We start from the raw sequence: 22,500 nt of genomic DNA, 5'->3' as shown, positions 1-22,500 counted from the left end.
TTGCACATGTCATCTGCCCATCAGGACGCCATGGAGCAGAACGGCTGCAGACTTACTCGGCTCCCTGATATAACGCTGGAGCACAGCGGCTGCAAGCTTCCTCGGCTCCCTGATATAAAGCTATCCAGAGCGGCTGCAAGCTTACTCGGCTCCCTGATATAACGCTGGAGCACAGCGGCTGCAAGCTTCCTCGGCTCCCTGATATAAAGCTATCCAGAGCGGCTGCAAGCTTACTCGGCTCCCTGATATAAAGCTATCCAGATCTCCTGCCTCCAAAAGCCTATTAGTCCATTGTGCACAGAGTTTCACAGTCTGAACACTAAGACATAAATGAGAGACAGCTCCTTCCGCACGTCTAAGAGGAGAAAGTAATTATTCCATAGTAATGAATCAGGATCAGTGAAGACAATGGTCTGGGAAGGAGCAGGGGGGAAATCAGTGTTTTAAGGGAGAAGACAGCACTCATGAATGAAAGTGAATGAAAATGTTTCCGCTAAGAAGATTATGGACAAGGGATAACACCCAAATATGTACACAAGCGTGTTACACAAGCAAGTACGTGAACAATTGAAAATGTACTTTCGCGTGCGCACACACACACACACACACACACACACACACACACACACACACACACACACACACACACACACACACAGAGGGACAGACAGACAGATAGAGAGATAGAGACAGACATGCGGACAAGAGAGAGAGAGAGAAAAACAGCCTTTTCTAAATGTTTAGTGAATGGGGTCTAATACTTTATAATCATGCGCGTCACACAGGCTCTTAATGATGTTCATTAATCTGGTTAGAGGATTTTACAGCTCTTGCAGTAGAACAAGTTTACTCTGAAAGCAGACCGACTTTCCGAAGAGGAATTTGATCATTGAGAGATAATTTGAATGCAATATTAATGCTACTCTGCAGGGAAAACATATCTTATTCAGAGCACCACTATAACCAATAGATGTGCTCAACAATTCATAAGACACACATTCACAGAAGAATGACATAATAACAATGACATACTGTATGTCCCACGGCCTGTTTGAGGTATGCGATCTTCCCATGGTGGCCACACACACTCACGTCCCCGCTCAGCTACGGCCGGTGCTAACCCCGCAGAGATGGCTACACTGTAAACCCAAACAGTTCTACTAACTTATTAACATTATGTATTCAGTACTTAAAACCTGGTATTTAGTTGACCCAACTTTAAATGTATTAGTTTTCTGAGCAAGTGAAGACGTTTTAATTGTATTGGAATGTATTTGTTTTAGTAAACATTGCCTGATAACTCATATTTTTTTAGTTTCATTCAAACGTGACGTCTGACGTCATCAACGTCGTTGCAGGACTAGTTCAGAACAGAATCAGAGATCTTGTGATAAGAGACGGAGACAGCAGACTTAATAATTGTATAGTATCAGTTAGACTTCTATAAGCATGTTCCTCCTGTAGAAGAGGAGTCGACCAACTTCGTAGGGTGACCATATTTGAGTTTGTGAAAAAGAGGACACTTCGTCGCGGGGAGGGGCGTGGTATTGTGTAGCATACAGATGACCCCGCCCCCTCCCCCCGCGACGGAATTTTGACACCTTTTCCACATGCAGATGTCATGTGCTGTTGTAAACAATGCAACTAGTGGAAGCGGCATGGTGCTCAGTGTTGCCAGATTGGAAATGGTGAAGTATCGTATTAAATGCTCAAACTGATCGTCTTTGGAGGATAATTGTCGTGCATCTGGCAACACTGAGAGGCCGGTCGACCAATGACAGTTCTCGCTACAGTCAGAGCTTGTGCTAGAAGGTGGAACGTAAGAGAGATATTCTTTCCTAAACTTGTAAGGGCGTAAAGTTTGTGAAGGACCCAGAGAAACACAAATATCCGACGAGGCAAAATCCCGGACGATTTTGCAATCACTGCCGGACGCATTTCCGGGTAAAAGAGGACGTCTGGTCACCCCACCAAAGGAGATATTTTAGTAATCCTGTCGCTGCTAAGCGTCCTTATCTGGTAAGTAAACAGTGTTTTTTAGGTGTTTGTTGCGACAAAATTGCCGGAGCAAGGGAAATTGCCATAAGAAGTGGCTACTCTTTGTAATTATTATTGAGTAATCACGTTTTGGCTGTCAAGTAGCAAGTTTAGTTGCACGACTGTTGGCGCTGGCAGCTAGGAAGCTAAAGAGCTAAAGAGCTAGTTAGTGGGTTATTTCCCCCCAAATATGTTCATGTGCAAAGTAATCAACAATCAATTGTTTATGTTGAAAACAACTCATGTTCTACAGAAACACCATATAATTCATATCAGCATGCTAATGTTATATGTAACTTTTTAGCAGCTAGCTAGCTTCTATGTGTTTTAATGGATCTGATGGATAAAAGTGTTAGCAGCAAGCTAACAATAATGGTCGAGAACTTCAGTTAAGACCTACAATATTCTTTTTGCCCTGACAGCATTCGTGTTGCATATAAACAACAAACCGATTTGATGTAGACATATAAGAAGAGGAGTCAACCAAAGGAGATATTTCTGTGTACAGGCAGAAGGCATCACGGACTGGCAAGACAGCAGAGGTGCTACGGGTGATCCTCGAGGCTTATGACCTTCAGGTATGTCTAGGATTAACTGCACAACAGTGATCACATTTTGTTTGTTACTGAAACTTTAATATTAGTTGATACTATGTATTATTAATTGCCAGTTTTTTTGTAAGTGTTTCCATTGAAACTCTCCTGGTAATTGTATTGATGGTGTTTTGCAGGAGGAAGAGGAGCCAGATTTTGATGATGCTCCTGTTGCTCTCCTTACATCGGGTCCCGACCCCTTCATCTTTGAATTGGGTGCAGAGGATTTCTGAGGCATTTATGTTGTTGTTTGGCCTGACATATGCTTTCAATTTAGAATATCCCCAAAAACTCACGCACACCTTCTCATACAGAACCTTTTTATGTGACTGGATGACAACAAACCTCTGAAACCGTCCTCCTTACTCACCTTAAAAAAATATTTGTTGAAATAAACGATTTGTTGTTGACTTGTTAACTTTGTAACGCTGTTCTTTAAAGCTTTGATGTAATCTTTTATTTTGTCAGTTGTTTTACAAGAAATATAAATGATGTGATACCTCATGTGATACCTTCTCATCTCACTCTTTTTAATAGAAATCTTACATAGATTTGAATGTTTCTTGTAGAGTAACTTTCAGTTTAAAGTCAGTTTGTAAACAGAACCAGAAAATCAGTATATGTGGTCAATAATTGAAAATAAGTAGTGCTCACTTAAAAAAAGTAAGCTTATTGTATTTACTCAGAATAATTAAGTTGAACTCTTTCACCAATATTAAGTGCACTGAACTTGATTTTTAAGGCTTAAAACTTAATTTTATTTTGTGTTGTTGAGTGAAAATAATTTAGTACATAGAGATTAAAAGATTTAAGTATAAAAATATTTGAATATAAGTTCAGAGAACTTAAAAATTATGAAAACGATAACAAAATAAACCAGTAAAGCCGATGTATCATTTTTAAGTTAAGTTTACTTAAAAATAATAATATATGTACTCAAATTTTATTATGTAATCGGTTACATCAAAAGTTTTAAGTACTCTGAACTTGTTCAGGTTTACAGTGTAGAGATGGTGTTGCCATTATTCAATCCCCGGTAAAACGCCCCGCCCGGATTCCCAGTCAATCAATACTCTTGTTTTGATCTTCCACATCTACAACCGGAGTATAGATTCTCTACTGTTTGTTGTTTCTATATCCAGTACAAAATGAGGTATTTTTGACTGATACTATTTTCACTGATACTATTTTTCCCTCAACGGCCCTATTCACATCTTACCCAATAGCTTTCACCTGCACATAACAGACTGATGTGATATGATATGAACTGATAACATAAATCACCAATATGCTACTGACCACTAAAACATCATGCTTAACCTGCCTGCTCCACCTAACTAGACCAAAGACTCTGTATGCACAAGATCACCCACTGAACACGGCTGGCTCTTACTAAAAGCAACAATTATGTGTTGTTTTCTAATTGTGATCTGAGTTGAAGTTTCTCATGGGTAACGATCGCTTTTGGGTGAGGAAGTTAGCCAACACAAATTGATCTAGAAGCCATCTCATTTTTTTACATACACTGATTCACTAATTATCAACAACCCTCATTGCTTAGCAGATAATATTGAACAAATATAACATAAACTCATAGGGCAGACTGGGGGAAGACTTCATACTCCCAGATGATATTGAACAAATAGAACATAAACACATAGGGCAGACTGAGGGGAGACTTCATACACCCAGACAGACTGGACCACTCACTCGTGGCTCATCATCACCCCAAGGCTGATGACACACTCTGGGCCCTAGTTTGACAGTTACAATTGCTGGTGGACATGCGCACTGTTGCACGAACATGGACGTGCTGCAGAGTGAGCAGTAAAGGTGTGGTCAAAGGCACTACGTGGGCAGCGCCAGGCCGAGGTTAATTAGTGAAAGATTTAGTTTAAACCGAACAACACCGCTGTCGAGCAATCCCTTTAAACTGAATGTGTCCGATGAGATTAAAATGGAAGAAGACGGCAATATAGCCGTGGGTTCTGGGCACTGTTCACCAGGAGCGCTTTTACAAGGAGTAAAGCGTAGCGCTTTTTCTGTTGTTCCCAAACAAATAAATGAGTTGACATAATTGTAGCTTGTCAGACCTGTTTTAAAATGCCCCACCACATCACTTCAAGGTGACTGCTATATTGTTAATCAGGGTATGTGATTTACAGCCTGTAAAAAAAGAGTGTTATGTTCACTTAGATTCCATGACAAGCGAACCTTATTTGTGTTGAGACCAGCACAGGGCTGTGTGTGTGTGTAGTGGGAGACCAGCACAGGGCGCAGCCCATCTCCTGTCCATTCTGGAGAATTAATTCAGGCCTAGATGTCAAATGTCCAAACTGCGTAACATGTGATACATATTCAATGTAGTAGTCTATATTCGTCTAAGGGAACACATTTGTAACTTGCTGCGGTGCGACATGTGCGTGCCTGAGAGATCAGTTCTATTTTCTATGGAAATAAAAGTTTTCGGATGGAAACACGTGGTTTTCTTAGTAGGCTACTTTCACTCCTTTCCCCAATAGCGTAACCTACGTATGATGATGGAAAAAAATGATCTTAAGCTTTTACTGCGACCGCAAGCATATTATATTCGTCTCAGGTAACTATGGTATTCAACGTTAATTAGATTGAACTTTTATCCTTTGCATGGCTTTTTCTTACCAGTAGGTGCATTCAGAACCCCAGCGGAATTGAACAGGTGAGTGAAAGCCTGTTTAGCTGAGCCCTGGATCAACGTGACAGAGTGGACATGTAAAAGTCTTCCTCTACGTAACACAAGGCCTCTGGTGCACATGTGTAGATATACTGTACTGACGACATGGTTTATCCCAGAGACAGAGAGAAAAACCTGCTGTGTGAAGTGCAAGAGCAGCACTGATCAGTAGCCAATATGAATGGGCAGTGCATACGATATGGGAGGTTGCGACCTGTGTTGATATCGATGAATTTGAACACCTGGACCAACCTGAATGCAATCCTCTGAGTTTCCAAGACACAAATCTATTGTGGACAGGCGCTGGTGCTAAGCTTTTCTCTAAGGCTCTCAGATTTGGGCCGACAACCTTTGGATCTTAAAACACAGATGGAGTTCTGGTTTCATTTGCAGTAATTAGACATGGGTCAGTTGTTTACAAAACGCATCTTTAAGGACTGGGGGTTGCATTGTTCCACTATGTTGACTTGTCTCACACCCCTCCTGACTCTTCCCTCTGCCTCATTTCGCCTCCCTGTGCTTGTCCAGCGGGAGGAAAATGGCATGAAGGAACTCATTATTAATGTCAGTCAGCCCTGCAATGGAATGGATTGGTTTTAATAAAGATCTCAGAAACGAGAAAAGGAAACGGATCCCTGTAGGCTGCAGACAACCCCCCCTGTGGAGGTCACACACCCCTCCATTCATAAATAACGTTTCCTCTACGCATGGAGACTCACTGTGTGATCCCTATCAATCCTAACACAAAATTCCATTTGGTCATTGATCACCCAACATCTGGCATCATAAACTAAACTGGGCACTTAAGGGGAAAAAAGAAAAAAAGCATCCGTCAAACGAGGGTCCAGAAACTTTCACTGACAACACTGACCAAAAAAACACTGTCAGGCTGCATCATGCATAATTAATGCTTAGCCTTCACCTCACTCTCAGACATATTGATATTAGCCACGGTTTGAGTCACTCAGTTGGACTTTTTACATCAGTATTGCCCAGTATACCAGCCAGAGTTTCATGAAATTATCAAAGATAACAAATGCTCACGGCAGTCTACTTTAACAATTGGCACGCGCCCACACACGTGCAGTCCTCAGATTTATCATCACACTAACCAAAACATGTGTCTAGACGGACCCGGGGTTTTTCCTCTCGTGTCATTAAAATCACAGAAGGAGAAGACTAATGGCTACTGTCCTCTCGCACATAAAATTTTAATCTGAAGATCTCTGGCTGAAGGCCCCTGTTTCTTCTCGGCCTCATGCATATTTAATGCCTCATGGTCCGAGTTGTAGTAAGACTGAGCTCGTTTTTTCTTTGTTCGTGTCATTGTGTCTCTTGCCTTAAGGAGTGACTGGGGTAATTGTAATACGCCATTCTGCACTTCGTTCTGCACACAATCAATAAGTGTGTTGGTGAGAGAATGTGGCAGCCTTTACACAAACAATCTTTCTATACTTCTTGTGACCAACAAAAATAGTGTTTGTGTGTTTTTGTAGTATGTTTGTAGTGTGGTGTACCTAAGACTGACATGACACCATTATAACCATGTCATGAAAACGGTTATGAACATGAACAAGTCTTTATTAATGTTTATGACTGTTGGCATTCAGTGTCATTCAATGTTAAGTTGACATTGTTTGGGATGTCTTTGTTATGACAACGTGACATTAATCAAGAAAATATAACCTTTAGTGTCTTTGTTGTGACAAATAATACCACTGTAGTTGGGGTTAAGGGAATTATTCATGACATCATAATCTGACAGTGTAATAAAACTTAAGTCCAAATTGTACCACTGTAGTTGAGGTCAAGGAAAGTATTCATGACACTGTTAGAAAAGCATTCGAGAGTGTAATAACACTTAATGACGTCTTAATGAGTAGTCCAAATTCTACTACTGTGGTTGAGGTCAAGGAAAAAATTTATGATACAATTATAACTAATGTCTCATGTCTCATTACAGCTAATGCCAAAACCAACCACATATGACAGTTTAATATAATATTAACACATAAAGCTAAAGCTAGTTTGATAGCTGGGCCTCCCATGGCGTGGTTGCCTTTGTTAATGTCAAGTTGTCATAATAAAGCTATTTACAGGTTCTGTTGTCTCGGTAAATGTCAAGTTGTCATAACAAAGACATCCCAAACAATGTCATAAACATTCATGAGGACTCCTTCAGGTTCATTACAGGTCTCGTGTCGTGGTTATGATGTTGTCATGTTAGGCTTTATGTTTTCATCTCATTTTTGTGTAATTATAAAGTCTACGTTAAAGAGACATACAAGACAAAGGCAGAGTCCATTCCCCTCGATGTTCCATTCCTTCACAGAGTATCCATACTAATACTCTATATTGTTCCTTCACAGAGAGTATCCATACTAATACTCTATATTGTTCTTTCACAGACAGTATCCATACTAAATACTCTATATTGTTCTTTCACAGAGAGTATCCATACTAAATACTCTATATTGTTCTTTCACAGAGAGTATCCATACTAGTCCTATATATCAGTTGCTATTTCAGTATTAGGAATCGAAGATGTGTGTTCTGTCATGAACAGAAAACCTTCACAATGTTTTTTGGTTGGAGTTGGATCCCAAGAGTGATGCTTGATCTCAGGTGCCCTAAAAGGATCATGGCCCTTAAATTAGACTTGAGTGCAAATAACTGACTATGCCAAGCTGGATAATTCAGAATCTACTGTGTTCAGATACGTCTGTCTAATTCCACATATATAGATAGAGAACAAGGGGAACAGGTCTCAACGATATACTATGCTGGTCACCTTACAGGACTGTCACCAATAACTTTTCATTGACTTTCACATTTACCAGAGAACTCTACTGTAGCATGACACACACCCTGTGGAGAGGTTGTTTCTCTCTAGGAACTGTGAGGGGACAACAGAGAAACTATGTCTATGGATCTATAAGGCAGGAGAGCACGTGTAAGGAGACATTAGTAAATGATTCCACCACAGTCCAAACAGAATTTTAGAACTACTGTAACTGAACCGAAAACAGTCATCCGAGAACTGATCACTTCTGTACACACACTCACTTACTCTCTCTACCATGTATACACACACATACGCATACACACACGTACGCAAACACACGCACATGCACCCACACACACGCACACACACACACGCACAAGCACCCACACACACACACACACACATACGCACACACACACGCACATGCACCCACACACACGCACACACACACACACACACACATACGCATACACACACACACATACACACACACACACACACACACACACACCACACAAACACCACACACACACACACACACAAACACACAATTGTATGGTGCAATGTCAAACTAAAATAGTGCAACAAAACATTTCACTGTATTTAAAAAACTGGTGAGGCATTAGCACACAACCCTTACACAGTGTGATAAGCCAGCCCCCGGAGCCAAACCCCCTCTAAACACTCATAATAACAGTCAGTCCCTTAGAAACTTCTGGAGGCTCATTCTCTGAGCCATGTGCTGTTCAAACTCATGCGAAGTAAAGGTTAATTAATAAGTGACTGTGAAACCAGGCTGCCCACTACCTACTGCACCGCTCACCAGCACAGGCCACACACCAGAGGGCAGCTGCAGCTAGGAGATGGCACTGTGCCCAGCCCAAGGTACAAGAGAACAGAGGAAGTCAAAGAGGGGGGGGGGGGGGGCAGGAGCTGGAGGGAGGAAAGCAGACAGAGACAGAGAGAAAAAAAGAGAGAAAATAACAAAGAAAGTAAGAAAAGGAGAGACAGGGTGGAGAAGGGGTGAATGGAGGGGAGAGAATCCCTTGTCATGGCAGGAGCTCTGGCTAATGAACCGGTAGCGGTGGAGCTGAAGGTCAGAGCGGGGCTTTGTGTGTTCAGAGCGCTGCACCGGACACGGAGATCTCCTGGTGGATGCACCGCATGCACCGCAGCGTTATTGTGTGGTTGTTGCTGTTGTTGTTGTTGTTGTTATTGTTGTTATTCTTGTTGTTTTATTTGTCCTTTTTTCTCCCCACTCGTCCTACGGTAGCATATGTTATTATCTCCCGCTAGCACCTGACAACACAAACTCAACAGCACCGGAATGGCACCCCATCAATATCCCCAGCCGGTTGTTTACCAAGGATTACACTGCTTACAGAGAGCCTGCTGCACCACTGACACCCAGGCCATCACTCTTCTCTTCTCTTCTCTAACAGCTGCTTAATAGGGAAAACACTCAGGCAGGCAGTTAGAAGATACGGCGATTAGTGCTATTTGTATTAGCAGCAGACAGTAGCAACACACTGTCATAATGTAAGACCTCGCCGCACAGGCCTGGCCAGGGGATCTAAATCATGATCAGAAGATAAGCTAAAGTGAAAAAATAAAATAAATGAAAAAATTAAATAAAAACACTATGGCACGACACTATTGGGCTACGGGCTGTTCAAAGATCAGAGCTTTGTCACTTGTCCCCTCATGATTGACTTCATACTTGGGAGATTTAAAAAAGTATAAAGGTTAGGCTTTAATGATGTCATTACTTTTGTAAGGCACTAAGGGGTGAGAGGAAACGTCAAGTTGTAAATCATCCCTCCAGGACGTTGGTAAATATGGTATAGAGTACAGGTATCTGATTAAAAACTGTTCGTCACATCTACTCACAGGGCTCACAATGAAAACAAGCTCACACAGGCACCCAGCCATGGTTTACAAGGAGAGAGACACACTGACAATGCCATCCACCTTCCCGCTGGCTAAGGGGGCAGAGGCAGTGAATGTCAATAACGGGGGAGGGGGCGACTGATGAAATGCACCTCTATGCCCAAGTGCGGAGAGAGACGGAGAGAGAGCGACAGAGAGAGAGAGACGGAGAGAGAGAGACGGAGAGAGAAAGCGACAGAGAGTTCTGCACCGAGAAAGCCACTCTCCCCGCCTCTGCTGCATTTGCCTTTGAAAAAGTGTCAAGAGTTCTGGCTGTGCATCAGGAATGGAGTGGGAGAGGGGATGTGTGTGTGTGTGTGTGGGTGTGGGTGTGTGTGTGTGGGTGTGTGTGTGAGTGTGTGTATGTGTGTGTGTGTGTGTGTGTGTGTGTGTGCGCGCGTGCGCCCTGGCAAGACAAGGACATAGATGGAGAAAACACTTTCCAGGTAATCTGCACAAGTGCTGCTGGCATGTGTTTCTCCTACAGTATGTAAACAGAGAGAAGGAGACTATGGCTGACACACTGTTTACACAGAGCGACCACTGGAGAGTAACATCACATGATGCCCCGCCCCCACCCCCACACACATACACACACAAGTTTTCTGCCGGGCCCTCGGTTCCGTCGTCTTGGCAGTAAATCGTCCGTGACATGAGTGCAACCACGACCAACAGCAGTCAAAGTCTGAACCGCCTGAAAGATGCCCCCTCGCCGTGACATTTAAAACCCCCACTTAACTCCAATCACGGGCAACACTCAGGGGGTTTTGCACGGATGCCAAGTTCTTCCATTAAAAGGCCTGGAGTGGGGTGGGGAAGGGGGGGGGGTGAGCTTGAGAGATGAAGTAAAACATGTCCATGTGGAAATGGACCACGCTGAACCTAAAGGGCAATCAGTCTTTCACTCTCTCTCTCTCTCTCTCTCTCTCTCTCTGTCTCACACTCACACACACACACATACACACACACACACACACACACACACTCACACACAGTCCTCTCTCTCTCTCTCTCTCTCTCTCTCTCTGTCTCACACTCACACACACACACACACACACACACACACACTCACACACAGTCCTCTCTCTCTCTCTCTCTCTCTCTCTGTCTCACACTCACACACACACACACACACACACACACACACACTCACACACAGTCCTCTCTCTCTCTCTCTCTCTCTCTCTCTGTCTCACACTCACACACACACACACACACACACACTCACACACAGTCCTCTCTCTCTCTCTCTTAACCAAAAGGGCAATCAGGGCAGTCTTTCCTTTTACAACCCAAAGCCCTCCCCTGCCAATCCACACCCCCTGCTCTCAGGGCTCTCAGTGCACCCTGGCCCAGCAGTGGAGGTTAAACAGCACCCATCTTTTCTGCATGGCAGAATAAAAGCCTCGTTGATGGCCTCGCTATTACTCACCGCATCCAGCACTGGAGGGGGGGGCATCGACAAGAGTGTTATTTTTTATGATGGGGAGCCAATCATCTTTGGAATAGTGGAGATATCCTTTCGGGGCTGTCATTACTATCAAATAGATGGCAGTATAATGGCTGAACAGACAGATTCGTACAATTCTGCAATGGGTGCATTGTGAGGGCATTAGCATCAACCTCAAATTGCTAGAGTGCCGTGCATTGGGTTGCCTGATATCCTGCCATCAAAATTCATAGTGCTCTCTTCTCGGCTGAGTATAAATGGTTAGAGGTGACAGCTGCACAAGCCTTATATGATCCAATATCCCACATAATTACACAAACTTGAAAAAAAAAACACCCTAAAAACGAAAGGGGTACAGGCTAATGCTAGAAGCTTAAGTCTGAAATCTTGTTATGCTAATTTTCCTAAATGAAGGTGAGATTTCATGGTCAATGAGGCGTTTGACCGCCACGCTGTGAGTTGCACAAACATCCATCTGTGATATCCCTGAGCTCAGTGGTCAGTGAGACCATAGACATATACAGTATAGGCCTAGATATTTATTATACGGCTCTTCAGAATGTTCCAAAAAGTACCGTTGATTTGAATGGGCCATCCCAACGTTCGCAGGTGAATATTTCTTGATATTCACCGCTGCGAAAAGATATTGACCGCTGTCATTGGCAATGGGTTTTGTGCTTCTAATTCACATCTTTCATATCATTCCGCAAGTAGTCCGGTCATTTAACGTAACAGACTCATTGTAATTTGAAGTCAGCAAGTAATGGGTTGCTACGCAACACCTGAAACCTAAAATTCTATTTGCTTGAAGAACAATTTTTTCTTAGGAGAAATCACGAAACGGCAACTAAATCATTAAAAAGAGGTATTTTAGAGGAATGTCTTCTATCGTTTTTGGCAAGTAAACGTATAATAAGCGGGATAATGTATTGTCCGTCGGGTTAGGATTAGGTTTAGGGTTGCTGTTTGCCCCGTGGTATTTATTTTTGGATAATGACCTCCGGACAATACATTATCCCTTACATATATATATGTCTATGAGTGAGTCCTCCATGCAGCTTTCCCTTCAGGCTGATACAGAGCGAAGACGCCACACACAATAGAATCACTGCTCAACGCTCTGTTAGTTACTCAAAGTGAGAAAAGAGAATGACTGGAATTTATTTGTGTCACAAAACCAACAGTTTCAAGCACTCAACCTTCAGTGCAACGTTGTAATTATAATAACAAATCAGACCTTTGGAGTATTTTATCTGAGAGGTTAGACCATTTAAAGACCCAAATGTTTTGAACTACCAGGCTTGAATACACATTAAATAGTCTCAAAACTCGACATCAAAGTGAATCTTTGAGCCCAGTGTAGGTGCTATTGATTTAAAGGAGCTTCCTGATGAACGCTGCACAGATCTCTTTCAAACTTCAGCCCAGAGAAAACTAAAAGGTTGTAGAGATTCTCTCTGGAGGCTCGGACTTTTATCCCAATTATCTCTCTCTTGCTTTGAGCACACAACACTGTCTGGTGTTCTATAGTGACAAAAGCCATGTTTTAATAAATCCGTGTGGGGCACTGCTGATGGTTTATCTAGTGCCTCATGAAGATACTTATGAAGTTCCCCCGGAAAGGCCCAGCAGAGGATGTACTTCCTGCGCCAGCTTAGGAAGTACAACCTGCCTCAAGAGCTGCTGATCATGTTCTACACCGCAGTCATAGAGTCTGTTCTGTGCACGTCAATCACTGTCTGGTTTGGATCGGCCACCAAACTGGATAAGAACAGACTCCAACGGACAGTCAGGTCTGCAGAAAAGATCATCGGTGCCAACCTGCCCACCATCCAAGACCTGTACACCTACAGAGTCAGGAAACGGGCAGGAAAAATCACTGCAGACCCCTCACACCCCGGACACAAATTATTCAAACTCCTCCCCTCTGGTAGACGCTACAGATCACTGTTCGCCAAAACCTCCAGACACAAAAACAGTTTCTTCCCCCTCGCCGTCTCATTACTGAACAGCTAACCCACTGTAGCATACTGTATATATTTATATATTTATCCCTGCACTTCTCGAACTCTCCACTTCTTCTTTGCACTACTGTTGTGCAACATTTCACAGCTACTGTATATAGCCATTCCGCCTTGTACATACTTCTTAGACTTAGACCATTGCACTGTTTGTTTTGTATTGTATTGTATTGTGTTGTATATTTTGTGTAAGCACACTGAGAGTCACTTTACCAAGTCAAATTCCTTGTTTGTGCAAACTTACTTGGCCAATAAAACCTGATTCTGATTCTGAAAGTAGTTGCCAAACCTTGTCGCTGGCCATGCTTCAGTGTGCTGACCTTCCCATCCCTTAGCGCTTAAGCTCAGGCGGCGGGCTCATCACTGCATTTAGTCATGTCTTGGCTCATAAAGTCGGCCCTTAGTGTCGTTACTCGGTTCACCTCAGCAAAAGGAAATGTTCCAGAAGTTATTGCTGTCTTAGCGTCCTTCGATGGGCAGGGAGGTCTTGAAGCAATGAGGCAGCAGGCACTGCACCCGAGTGACCAGTCCACAAACTTAGAGGAACAATAAAATCCTCCCGGCACATTACTGGTCTCAGTCCACTACAGTCCACTGACTGGCAAAGGACTCTCACTAACGTCCCCCTCCCACAACTGCTTGGGCTTTCATATTCATAGGAGGTGTTTGGAGTTCATCAATTAGCTTAGCGACTCCTGGTGGTAAATGTGGCGGGGGCAACGCGGTGTGACCGCGGGCCTCGTTAGCCTAATGGGAATCAGTCTGGGTTTGACCGTCCTGTATGAGTGGAAATGGAGTGAGTGGGAGGGAGGGAGGGAGGGAGGGGGGGGGGGCTTGGCCTGAGGGAGCAGAAGGGAGAAGTGAGGAGATACTCAGCGCTCCTACCAGGATCCTGATGGCTCTGGGAGGACTGGGCCTAAAAATATGAAGATGGTCAGGTGTGGGTCTCTCTTTGATACCTAGTGTATGATGACACAGTGAGCTACTACAATCATCTTAGTTTATATATTTGTTTGATTTCTTGGTTGGTTGCTAGGTTGTTTATTGTACACATATATGCATACATGTATAGGCTCTTAAATTTTAATCTGTGAGACTCTAACCCTAACATAAGAGAGTTAGCAGAACATTTTGAACATCTTATCTTACATTATATATCTGTTGATACTGACACTGTAATCTTTGTCAGGCCGGAAATGCCACATGATAGCATTGTGAAGTAATAAGACAGATAGATTATAAGACACAGAATGGATTTATGCACTCAAGTGTTGTAGGCGCTAATCTTATAACGCACAATGGACGAGTTAATGGATTTTGCTTGAAGGAAAAAAAAAACCCAGCTTATCTAGAACGGGTATACGTGAGCAAGATGGATAACCAGGGGAAAGAAGGGCTGCGGTATCAGAGTGTGAATTAAACCTTCACAGGAGCGTGGGATGCCAAAACCTAAACTGAAGATACGAGAGACACTAAAGATGGCGAGGCCTGAGAATGCTAAATGAATGAGCAAGGACCTGTTTATTGACGCTCGGCGATGAAAATTACGAGAAATATGAGACGAGGCAGGGAGCCGTTTGGAGGTGGTGCAGAGGGGGTCTAATGAGAGATGCTGTTGTCCCTCTGGAGCGTGCCATGGTCTAGAGAGTGCCATGAGTGTGTGTGTGTGTGTGTGTGTGTGTGTGTGTGTGTGTGCCATGGTCTGGATAAGGAAGAGATCGCTGGAAGCTGCCTCTAATTTACATCGACCATTTGTGTTCAACCGGGCTCAAGCTAAACGCAATTCCACTAATGAGACATGAGCGGCGATGGGGGGGGTTAAAGAGACGCAGGGCCGGTCTAATTCCAGAGCACTTCGGAATAACAAGCAGAACAAAGCCAAATTAACCGTGCAGCAGGAGGTGGCGACGGCAAATATTAAAATCTTTTTATTCTGCCTCAGTGGAATGCCAGTTGCATGCGCGTGTGTGTATATGTGTGTGTGTGTGTGTGTGTGTGTGTATATGTGTGTGTTTATGTGTGTGTATATGTGTGCCTCTCTGTGTGTGTGTTCCACAATCTCAAACCATTTGGATCCCTGTCAGTGCCACATCTGCAGTCTAAAGCACACAGTCTGAATGCTCCCCGCTGATGCTCCTCACATAGGGCACGGCTGGGGGGATCTCCTTACAGGCGTATCACAGTAAAAACTGGGAAATGAATGAGGCTGACATAAGCAAATGTGCCATTAACTACAGCAGCCATATCTCAAAGGCATCCCTGGCCGCGGTTCAGAAACTCCTCTGCATAATGCATCTGGACGGCTACGCATTGCCCTGGGATGCAAATGTAATACACTTCTATACGCTCTCACAATGCAGGTCCGCCGAAAAACACTTCCAGGACAGAGCGATTGGCCAGCGCTGGCCACGCACCAAGAAAAGTGGACTGTCAAACGAACTTTAACTTTAATCCGGAGATGAAAAACTTGCTGGCACACCTTGAGTGCTGGGTGGGGTCCAAAAGATACATCAGTGTTTGGGGGGGGGGGGGGTAAATGGACGAGGGAGATGAGGGTGGTGGGGGGCAGGTGCGGCTGGGTTTTATTGAGCTAGAGCCATCCCATGATACTCAGTTTCCCCCCTCCCTGGGTGATCCCCCCCTAGCTACCGCACATAACACAGGTTTCAGACGGACACCTGTGACACTGTGAAGCCTTTCTGTCTACTCAATGCAGATAACACAGGTTTCAGACGGACACCTGTGCCACTGTGAAGCCTTTCTGTCTACTCCATGCAGACAACACAGGTTTCAGACGGACACCTGTGCCACTGTGAAGCCTTTCTGTCTACTCAATGCAGATAACACAGGTTTCAGACGGACACCTGTGACACTGTGAAGCCTTTCTTTCCACTCCATGCAGATAACACAGGTTTCAGACGGACACCTGTGACACTGTGAAGCCTTTCTGTCTACTCAATGCAGATAACACAGGTTTCAGACGGACACCTGTGACACTGTGAAGCCTTTCTGTCTACTCAATGCACATAACACAGGTTTCAGACGGACACCTGTGCCACTGGCAACTCTCAGTATTTACCCTCTTCTTCACCTGAACACAGTGCAGTGACTGTTTGTTGTTCTACTCAGTCATTCACATTGTGTTACAAGCAGGCAGTCAATACCATCTGTGATAAGGATCGGACCTCTCCAGAAAGTGTCAGTGAGAGTGTGAGCATGTAAGACCCAATTGGCACAAGGGCCTTGGCTAAGGAAGGACTTCAGAAATTCAGTTTTAATTTCATCATCCTCGCCTAGAGCCTGTAAAGAGTGAAGGCTTAAGATCGATGCCCTGTCAGTCAGTATAGAGCTAGATAGGACCGGACTTTAAAGAATTAAGACTACCTTTATTTGCTTGAGTTGCTGTTGGCTAAACTCGAATGGAGTGGGGACTATTATACTATTCTTACTACTATAATCACAACCACCTCTGGAGGAATATATTATCAAACGTCAAAACAACTGATCCTTAAAAAATAACCCTCCAACACACAAACACACACACACACACACACACACACACACAGACATAAACAAACTCTAAGACTTTAGAGAATTTCCACACAGAAACCCAAATACAACAGTCAGGAGCTCTTTCCCTGTTTCATTGATGGAACAGTAAAGACACATACTGTGGGTGGGGCTGAAGGTTGAGGCAGAGGGGATTCACTCAGCTAAAGTTACAGAGCCAACAGTTGCATCAGTAATCCACCTCCACCCCTCCTCCTGCCTCCACCCCTCCTCCTGCCCCCCCACCCCTCCTCCTGCCCCCCACCCCTCCTCCTGCCCCCCCACCCCTCCTCCTGCCCCCACAGCCCATGCGGCTGTGAGGCCCCACAGGACAGAGCTCTGTGTTGGAATGGCCCAATCGTCCTGCCACAACCTCTCCGGTGCATATCCTCACAAACAGAACAACCTGTTATCTGAAGCATTCAGCCACGCCGGATAAAAAGCCCAAACTCAAACATGCTGCAGCCTCCACACACACCCACACCAACGCCCCCCCAAGGATTTACCTTCCCCACCGACTGGCTCGAAGAGTCCGAACTGCTCCAGCACTTTGATGAAGAGCCCCATGACCACCAGGACTGCAATCATCTCGAGGCCGTCCAGGTTCAACATGGCAGGTCACTGGCATCGCATGCAATAGCCCGGGACACAAACTCCTCCGGAAAAGTCCTCCGACAAACAGTTCGGAAAAAGTTAAACAAGGAAGGAGAAAAGAAACTCCACGACAGGCAAGGCTTTTAAGATCAGAATCCCGGGGATCAACACAGCCACTTCCTAATTTGCTCCACTCCCATGTCCACTTCCTCATCAACCCCCCCGCCAGGGTGGCAGGGCCAGCCTGTCCCTACCGGCAGACCATTCTCAGCAGGAGACCCAGCTGCTGATGATGAGGGTGAAGACGAGGAGGGGGGAGGAAGAAGACAAGAAGGACGACGATGACGATGATGATGATGATGAAGAAAAGCCCTCCGGCACCAGGGCTCTCCTGAGCGGAGCTACTCCTCCACAACTCCAGCCCGGGGCAGAGGACTCGGACAGCGTCTGTGCCACTCGCCACTCCAGAGCCGTGATTGTCAGTAAGCGTGCGCGCGTGTGTGTGAGTGTGAGACAGAACGAGAGAGAGAGGGAGGGAGGGAGGGAGGGAGGGAGGGACAGAGCAACAGAGGGAGAGATGGAAGAGAAGTATCCCCTCCCTTTCCAATGACACTACCTTCATTGATTTGCTTAATCTGGTTTCTAAGGTAACAGGCTGTAGATATTTGGAGGCAGTGGTGTAAACAGCCATTGTGACAGCTGAGTAATTGCTGTGTTACCACCTATAGTGATACATTAATAAACACATCTGTGAATGTCATCGCTTGCTTACCCATGTATAGGTTAAATGCTTTGTTTTCCACGCAGATTTTGAAGATTTGTTCACAGGAGTCAAGACATTTGCGCTGAAGTGCAATAGAAACTATAAGTAGGACGAAAACATTCAACAGGCAAGACATACTAACCTCCAAAAAAGGTTTTAGTGATATGTTTGTGGATGTAAGAAATTATATGGATAACACATGGAGAAAGTTTTCAGCAACACTTATTCTCACAAGAACACACACACTCTTCACAAGAACACACACACTTTCTGGAGACCAGGAGCAGGAGCCCTTGCTAATGGCTCCAGTCATTCAACCTAAAAGCATTTACATGCTTGTTTAACACGAGGCTGGAGTGGGGACTATAAAGGCAGTCTATCTAACTTGCAGACAGCCAGTCTCGTCCATCCACCCCCCCCCCCCCCCTCCCCCCAGCCCTTCCTCGACGTCTGCCTGGCTCAAAACACTGCAATCTCTGACAGCAGATCTGTTTATGAACGCCGCTGGGGCTGCTACTTATTCAGTCTGCTGAAGTGAATCATTTCACGCAACTGAAGAGGGACAGACACACACACACATGGTCCCATCTCTCTCCCTTTTTTCTCTCTCTCCTCCCCTCCTCCTCTTTCAGTCCACATAAATCTGCTCACACAGATGCCATGGGATGTCCAATACGTTTACGTCATTTATGAAAAAAAATAAAAAAAAGTCATTTGGCTGCTTTCTTTGTGTTCAAAGCTCGAGGAATTTCTTTTCAAAAATGGACTGGTGGGTCCACATAAAGGCAATCTATTCTGGGAGCTCCTGCTCCTGGTCTCCAGAAAGTGTGTGTGTGTTCTTGTGAAGAGTGTGTGTGTTCTTGTGAGAATAAGTGTTGCTGAAAACTTTTTCTGGGAGCGGTGAATAGGTTTACGCTTTTTTTTGTTGTTGTTTGACGGCTGGCTGGAAAATGGAAATACAGAGCAGCTCCCTTTCATTTACATTTAGTCATTTAGCAGACGCTTTTATCCAAAGCGACTTACATATGTGCGACTTACAATGTATACACATTTACACTGATGGCACACTGCACATCAGGAGCAATTAGGGGTTCAGTGTCTTGCTCAAGGACACTTCGACAGGGAATCGAACTAGCAACCTTCTGATCACTAAACGCCTTCTCTACCTACTGTACCACTGTCTCCCCATTCCTTATTTGGGAGACTGACTTGCATATCCACTGTTACAGTGAGGAGCACAATGGCGACTCAATATTGACCGTGACAGTGAGCAGCACAATGGCCACTCAATATTGACCGTGACAGTGAGCAGCACAATGGCCACTCAATATTGACCGTGACAGTGAGCAGCACAATGGCCACTCAATATTGACCGTGACAGTGAGCAGCACAATGGCCACTCAATATTGACAGTGACAGTGAGCAGCACAATGGCTACTCAACATTGACCGTGACAGTGAGCAGCACAATGGCCACTCAATATTGACCGTGACAGTGAGCAGCACAATGGCCACTCAATATTGACCGTGACAGTGAGCAGCACAATGGCTACTCAATATTGACCGTGACAGTGCTGCGCTAACAGGGGCGACAATGGTACAGGAGGTAGATAAGTCGGTTAGTAATCAGAAGGTTGCTAGTTCGATTCCCTGTCGAAGCGTCCTTGAGCAAGACACTGAACCCCTAATTGCTCCTGATGTGCAGTGTGCCATCAGTGTAAATGTAAAATGTGTACACATCCTTGTAAGTCGCTTTGGATAAAAGCGTCTGCTAAATGTAAATGTAAATGTAACAGAAGGATGGCGGTGCATGTGTATTGCTTCAGGTTAAAACCACCTCTGTGCTGCGTGCTATATATATGCTAAATATACACACGCATACCTACACACTAGCAGGATGGATTTAAAAAAGAGATGGATGTGCATGTGAGCAGTTATGAAAGAAGTGTAGGGAAAGATATTGAGAGACATCCGGAGAGAGAGAATGCATATGACCATAACCCTAGTTTATGTCCGTAAACAGCATGAATAATATACGCTGTTAGTCTCCTCATGGAATGTTTACTGACTTAGCATTTTTATAGTATGTAGATATCAACCGCAAGGGGTGGCGAGAAGGGTGTGTGTGTCTGCTGTGTGCATATTAAAGTCTCTCTGGATGGGTTAGGGAAGGCACTTCAATATAAACTTCTCCCTTCAATATAAACTTCTCCTTCAATATACATTTTACAAGGGGGGAGAACTACTCTCAACGATAATCACAAGCACCATGGCAGCTGTATATTTCCTCTCCCTATAAAAGATGGGGTTGTCACTGTGTATCATAAAGACTGCATTAGCCTCCTGAGTCGATGTTCAGTTTCATTCGTTATTCAGTCTACGTAGCACTAGCACTGACTGACCTTATAGCATAGAAAGCACAACATGTTTTCCATGCGTGTTATATGATCTCTATTTAACTGGCCTGTCTGCTCTTAGACTGGGTGATCAGATGCAAATCTCATTTCGGACACTTCCAGTATCCATCACCGCGGCTCCCATCCTGGAAACGCTTTGCACAGCACCGACAGGAACGAGAGGGAGAGGGGCCACCTTTGCCTTAAGTAGATTTCATGAATAAAACGCTCGGACTTCTGATATCTTCGGAGGTGTTCCCTAGTCTCCCTTCTAAATGCATTCCTTTTTTTTTTCTCTCACAAGGTTTTTGTCAGAGTGGAAGGAGGAAGTGGAATACCATTTGAGTATTCATTGTTGGGGAATTCATGTTAATAGGTTTGAAGAGAGGGAGAGATTTTGAATGGCTTCTGCAACAAATGTATGAACTTGAAAAGTGCCATGTCTTTACTAGTTAGTTGTTGTTGTTGTTCATTATTAGTGATTTTTTATAATTGAAAGCTCATTCGTTACAAAAAGCTTATTTCTGAATATGTCCTGAACCAGTGGTCACCTGTTGTACTATACATTGTCCATATTTCAGATTTGCATTCGGAAGCAGATCTTCTCTTTTCGACACGCCTGCTCAGTTAGAGCTGATCGTGATGGTGACAGATAGTGAACTATGTTCCCTCAGTGCTGATGGTGACAGATAGTGAACTATGTTCCCTCAGTTGCTGGTGTCATCGTCCATCAGAGTGTTTTGGCGAGAAATTACCCCCTCCTATGTCTCTTAAGTCAGGTTCTACCGGTCTAAAAGGGATATGTTTCGTGCGTATACTCACTATCTATGCATGTATCGGATATGTAGACTATTTGAGGTATATCCCCCAAACACCATCGCTCTGTTTACATGCCACTAAATCCTACAGTATGATTGTTTATTGTATAGCAACAGCTGGGCAATATTAAATCTTACCATGCCGAACTTTAGTATCCCATGCAAGCATATATAAGTTATTTATATTTGATCGCTGTACAAAGCAATTTAGGGATCTCAAATGACAGCAAGGTAATCATCTGAAAATGTAACCAAGCAATACAAAAATGTAATATATGAACAGACACATGTCAGACAAAAATGTCATCACATCTCAACACATAACAGACCTTCTGAAAAACTACTAAAAGAGACACAAGTGTGTTCTCGTCCAATCAAACGTGTGTTAGCGCCACCTTGCTGTAGTGTATAGTATGTGTCTAAAGCAGTCATGCATGCATGTCATCATTGGTTAAACCCCTGTGCATGGGTGCTGTGCATGCATCACTGCACTGGCTACTGACCGCAGGTGTGGGCAACTGGAGACACTCTCACTCCCTTGCACACACACACACACACACACACACGCACGCACACACACACACAACACACACACACAACACACAACACACACACACACACACCATACATACACACACACACACACACACCCAGACACACACACACACACACACACACACACACACACATTCACACACATACATACACACACACACACACACACACACACACACACACAGACACACACACACACACACACATGCCCACACACACATTCACACAAAGATGATATAATCATAGTTAAATAGATTTTCCATGCGGTTTTTTGTGATGCTGTCTATCATCAGGCATC

General features: G+C 44.2%; 1 protein-coding gene across 1 annotated transcript in view; it reads right to left on the bottom strand.

Moving 5' to 3' along the window:
* The window catches only part of LOC122129944 (Kv channel-interacting protein 2-like), a 34,352-nt gene extending 16,384 nt beyond the window's left edge, over nucleotides 1-17,968 (bottom strand). The window contains exon 1 of the mRNA XM_042704681.1: nucleotides 17,584-17,968. Coding sequence (XP_042560615.1) covers nucleotides 17,584-17,689 — 106 coding nt within the window. The 5' untranslated portion in view covers nucleotides 17,690-17,968. The remainder of the gene's footprint in view (nucleotides 1-17,583) is intronic.
* Nucleotides 17,969-22,500: the final 4,532 nt, after the last annotated feature.

The sequence above is a fragment of the Clupea harengus genome, unplaced genomic scaffold (genome assembly GCF_900700415.2).
Source record: "Clupea harengus unplaced genomic scaffold, Ch_v2.0.2, whole genome shotgun sequence".
NCBI classification, from domain to species: Eukaryota; Metazoa; Chordata; class Actinopteri; order Clupeiformes; family Clupeidae; genus Clupea; species Clupea harengus.
The sequence above is the reverse complement of the archived record's forward strand: the minus strand, read 5'-3'. Positions and strand labels throughout refer to the sequence as shown.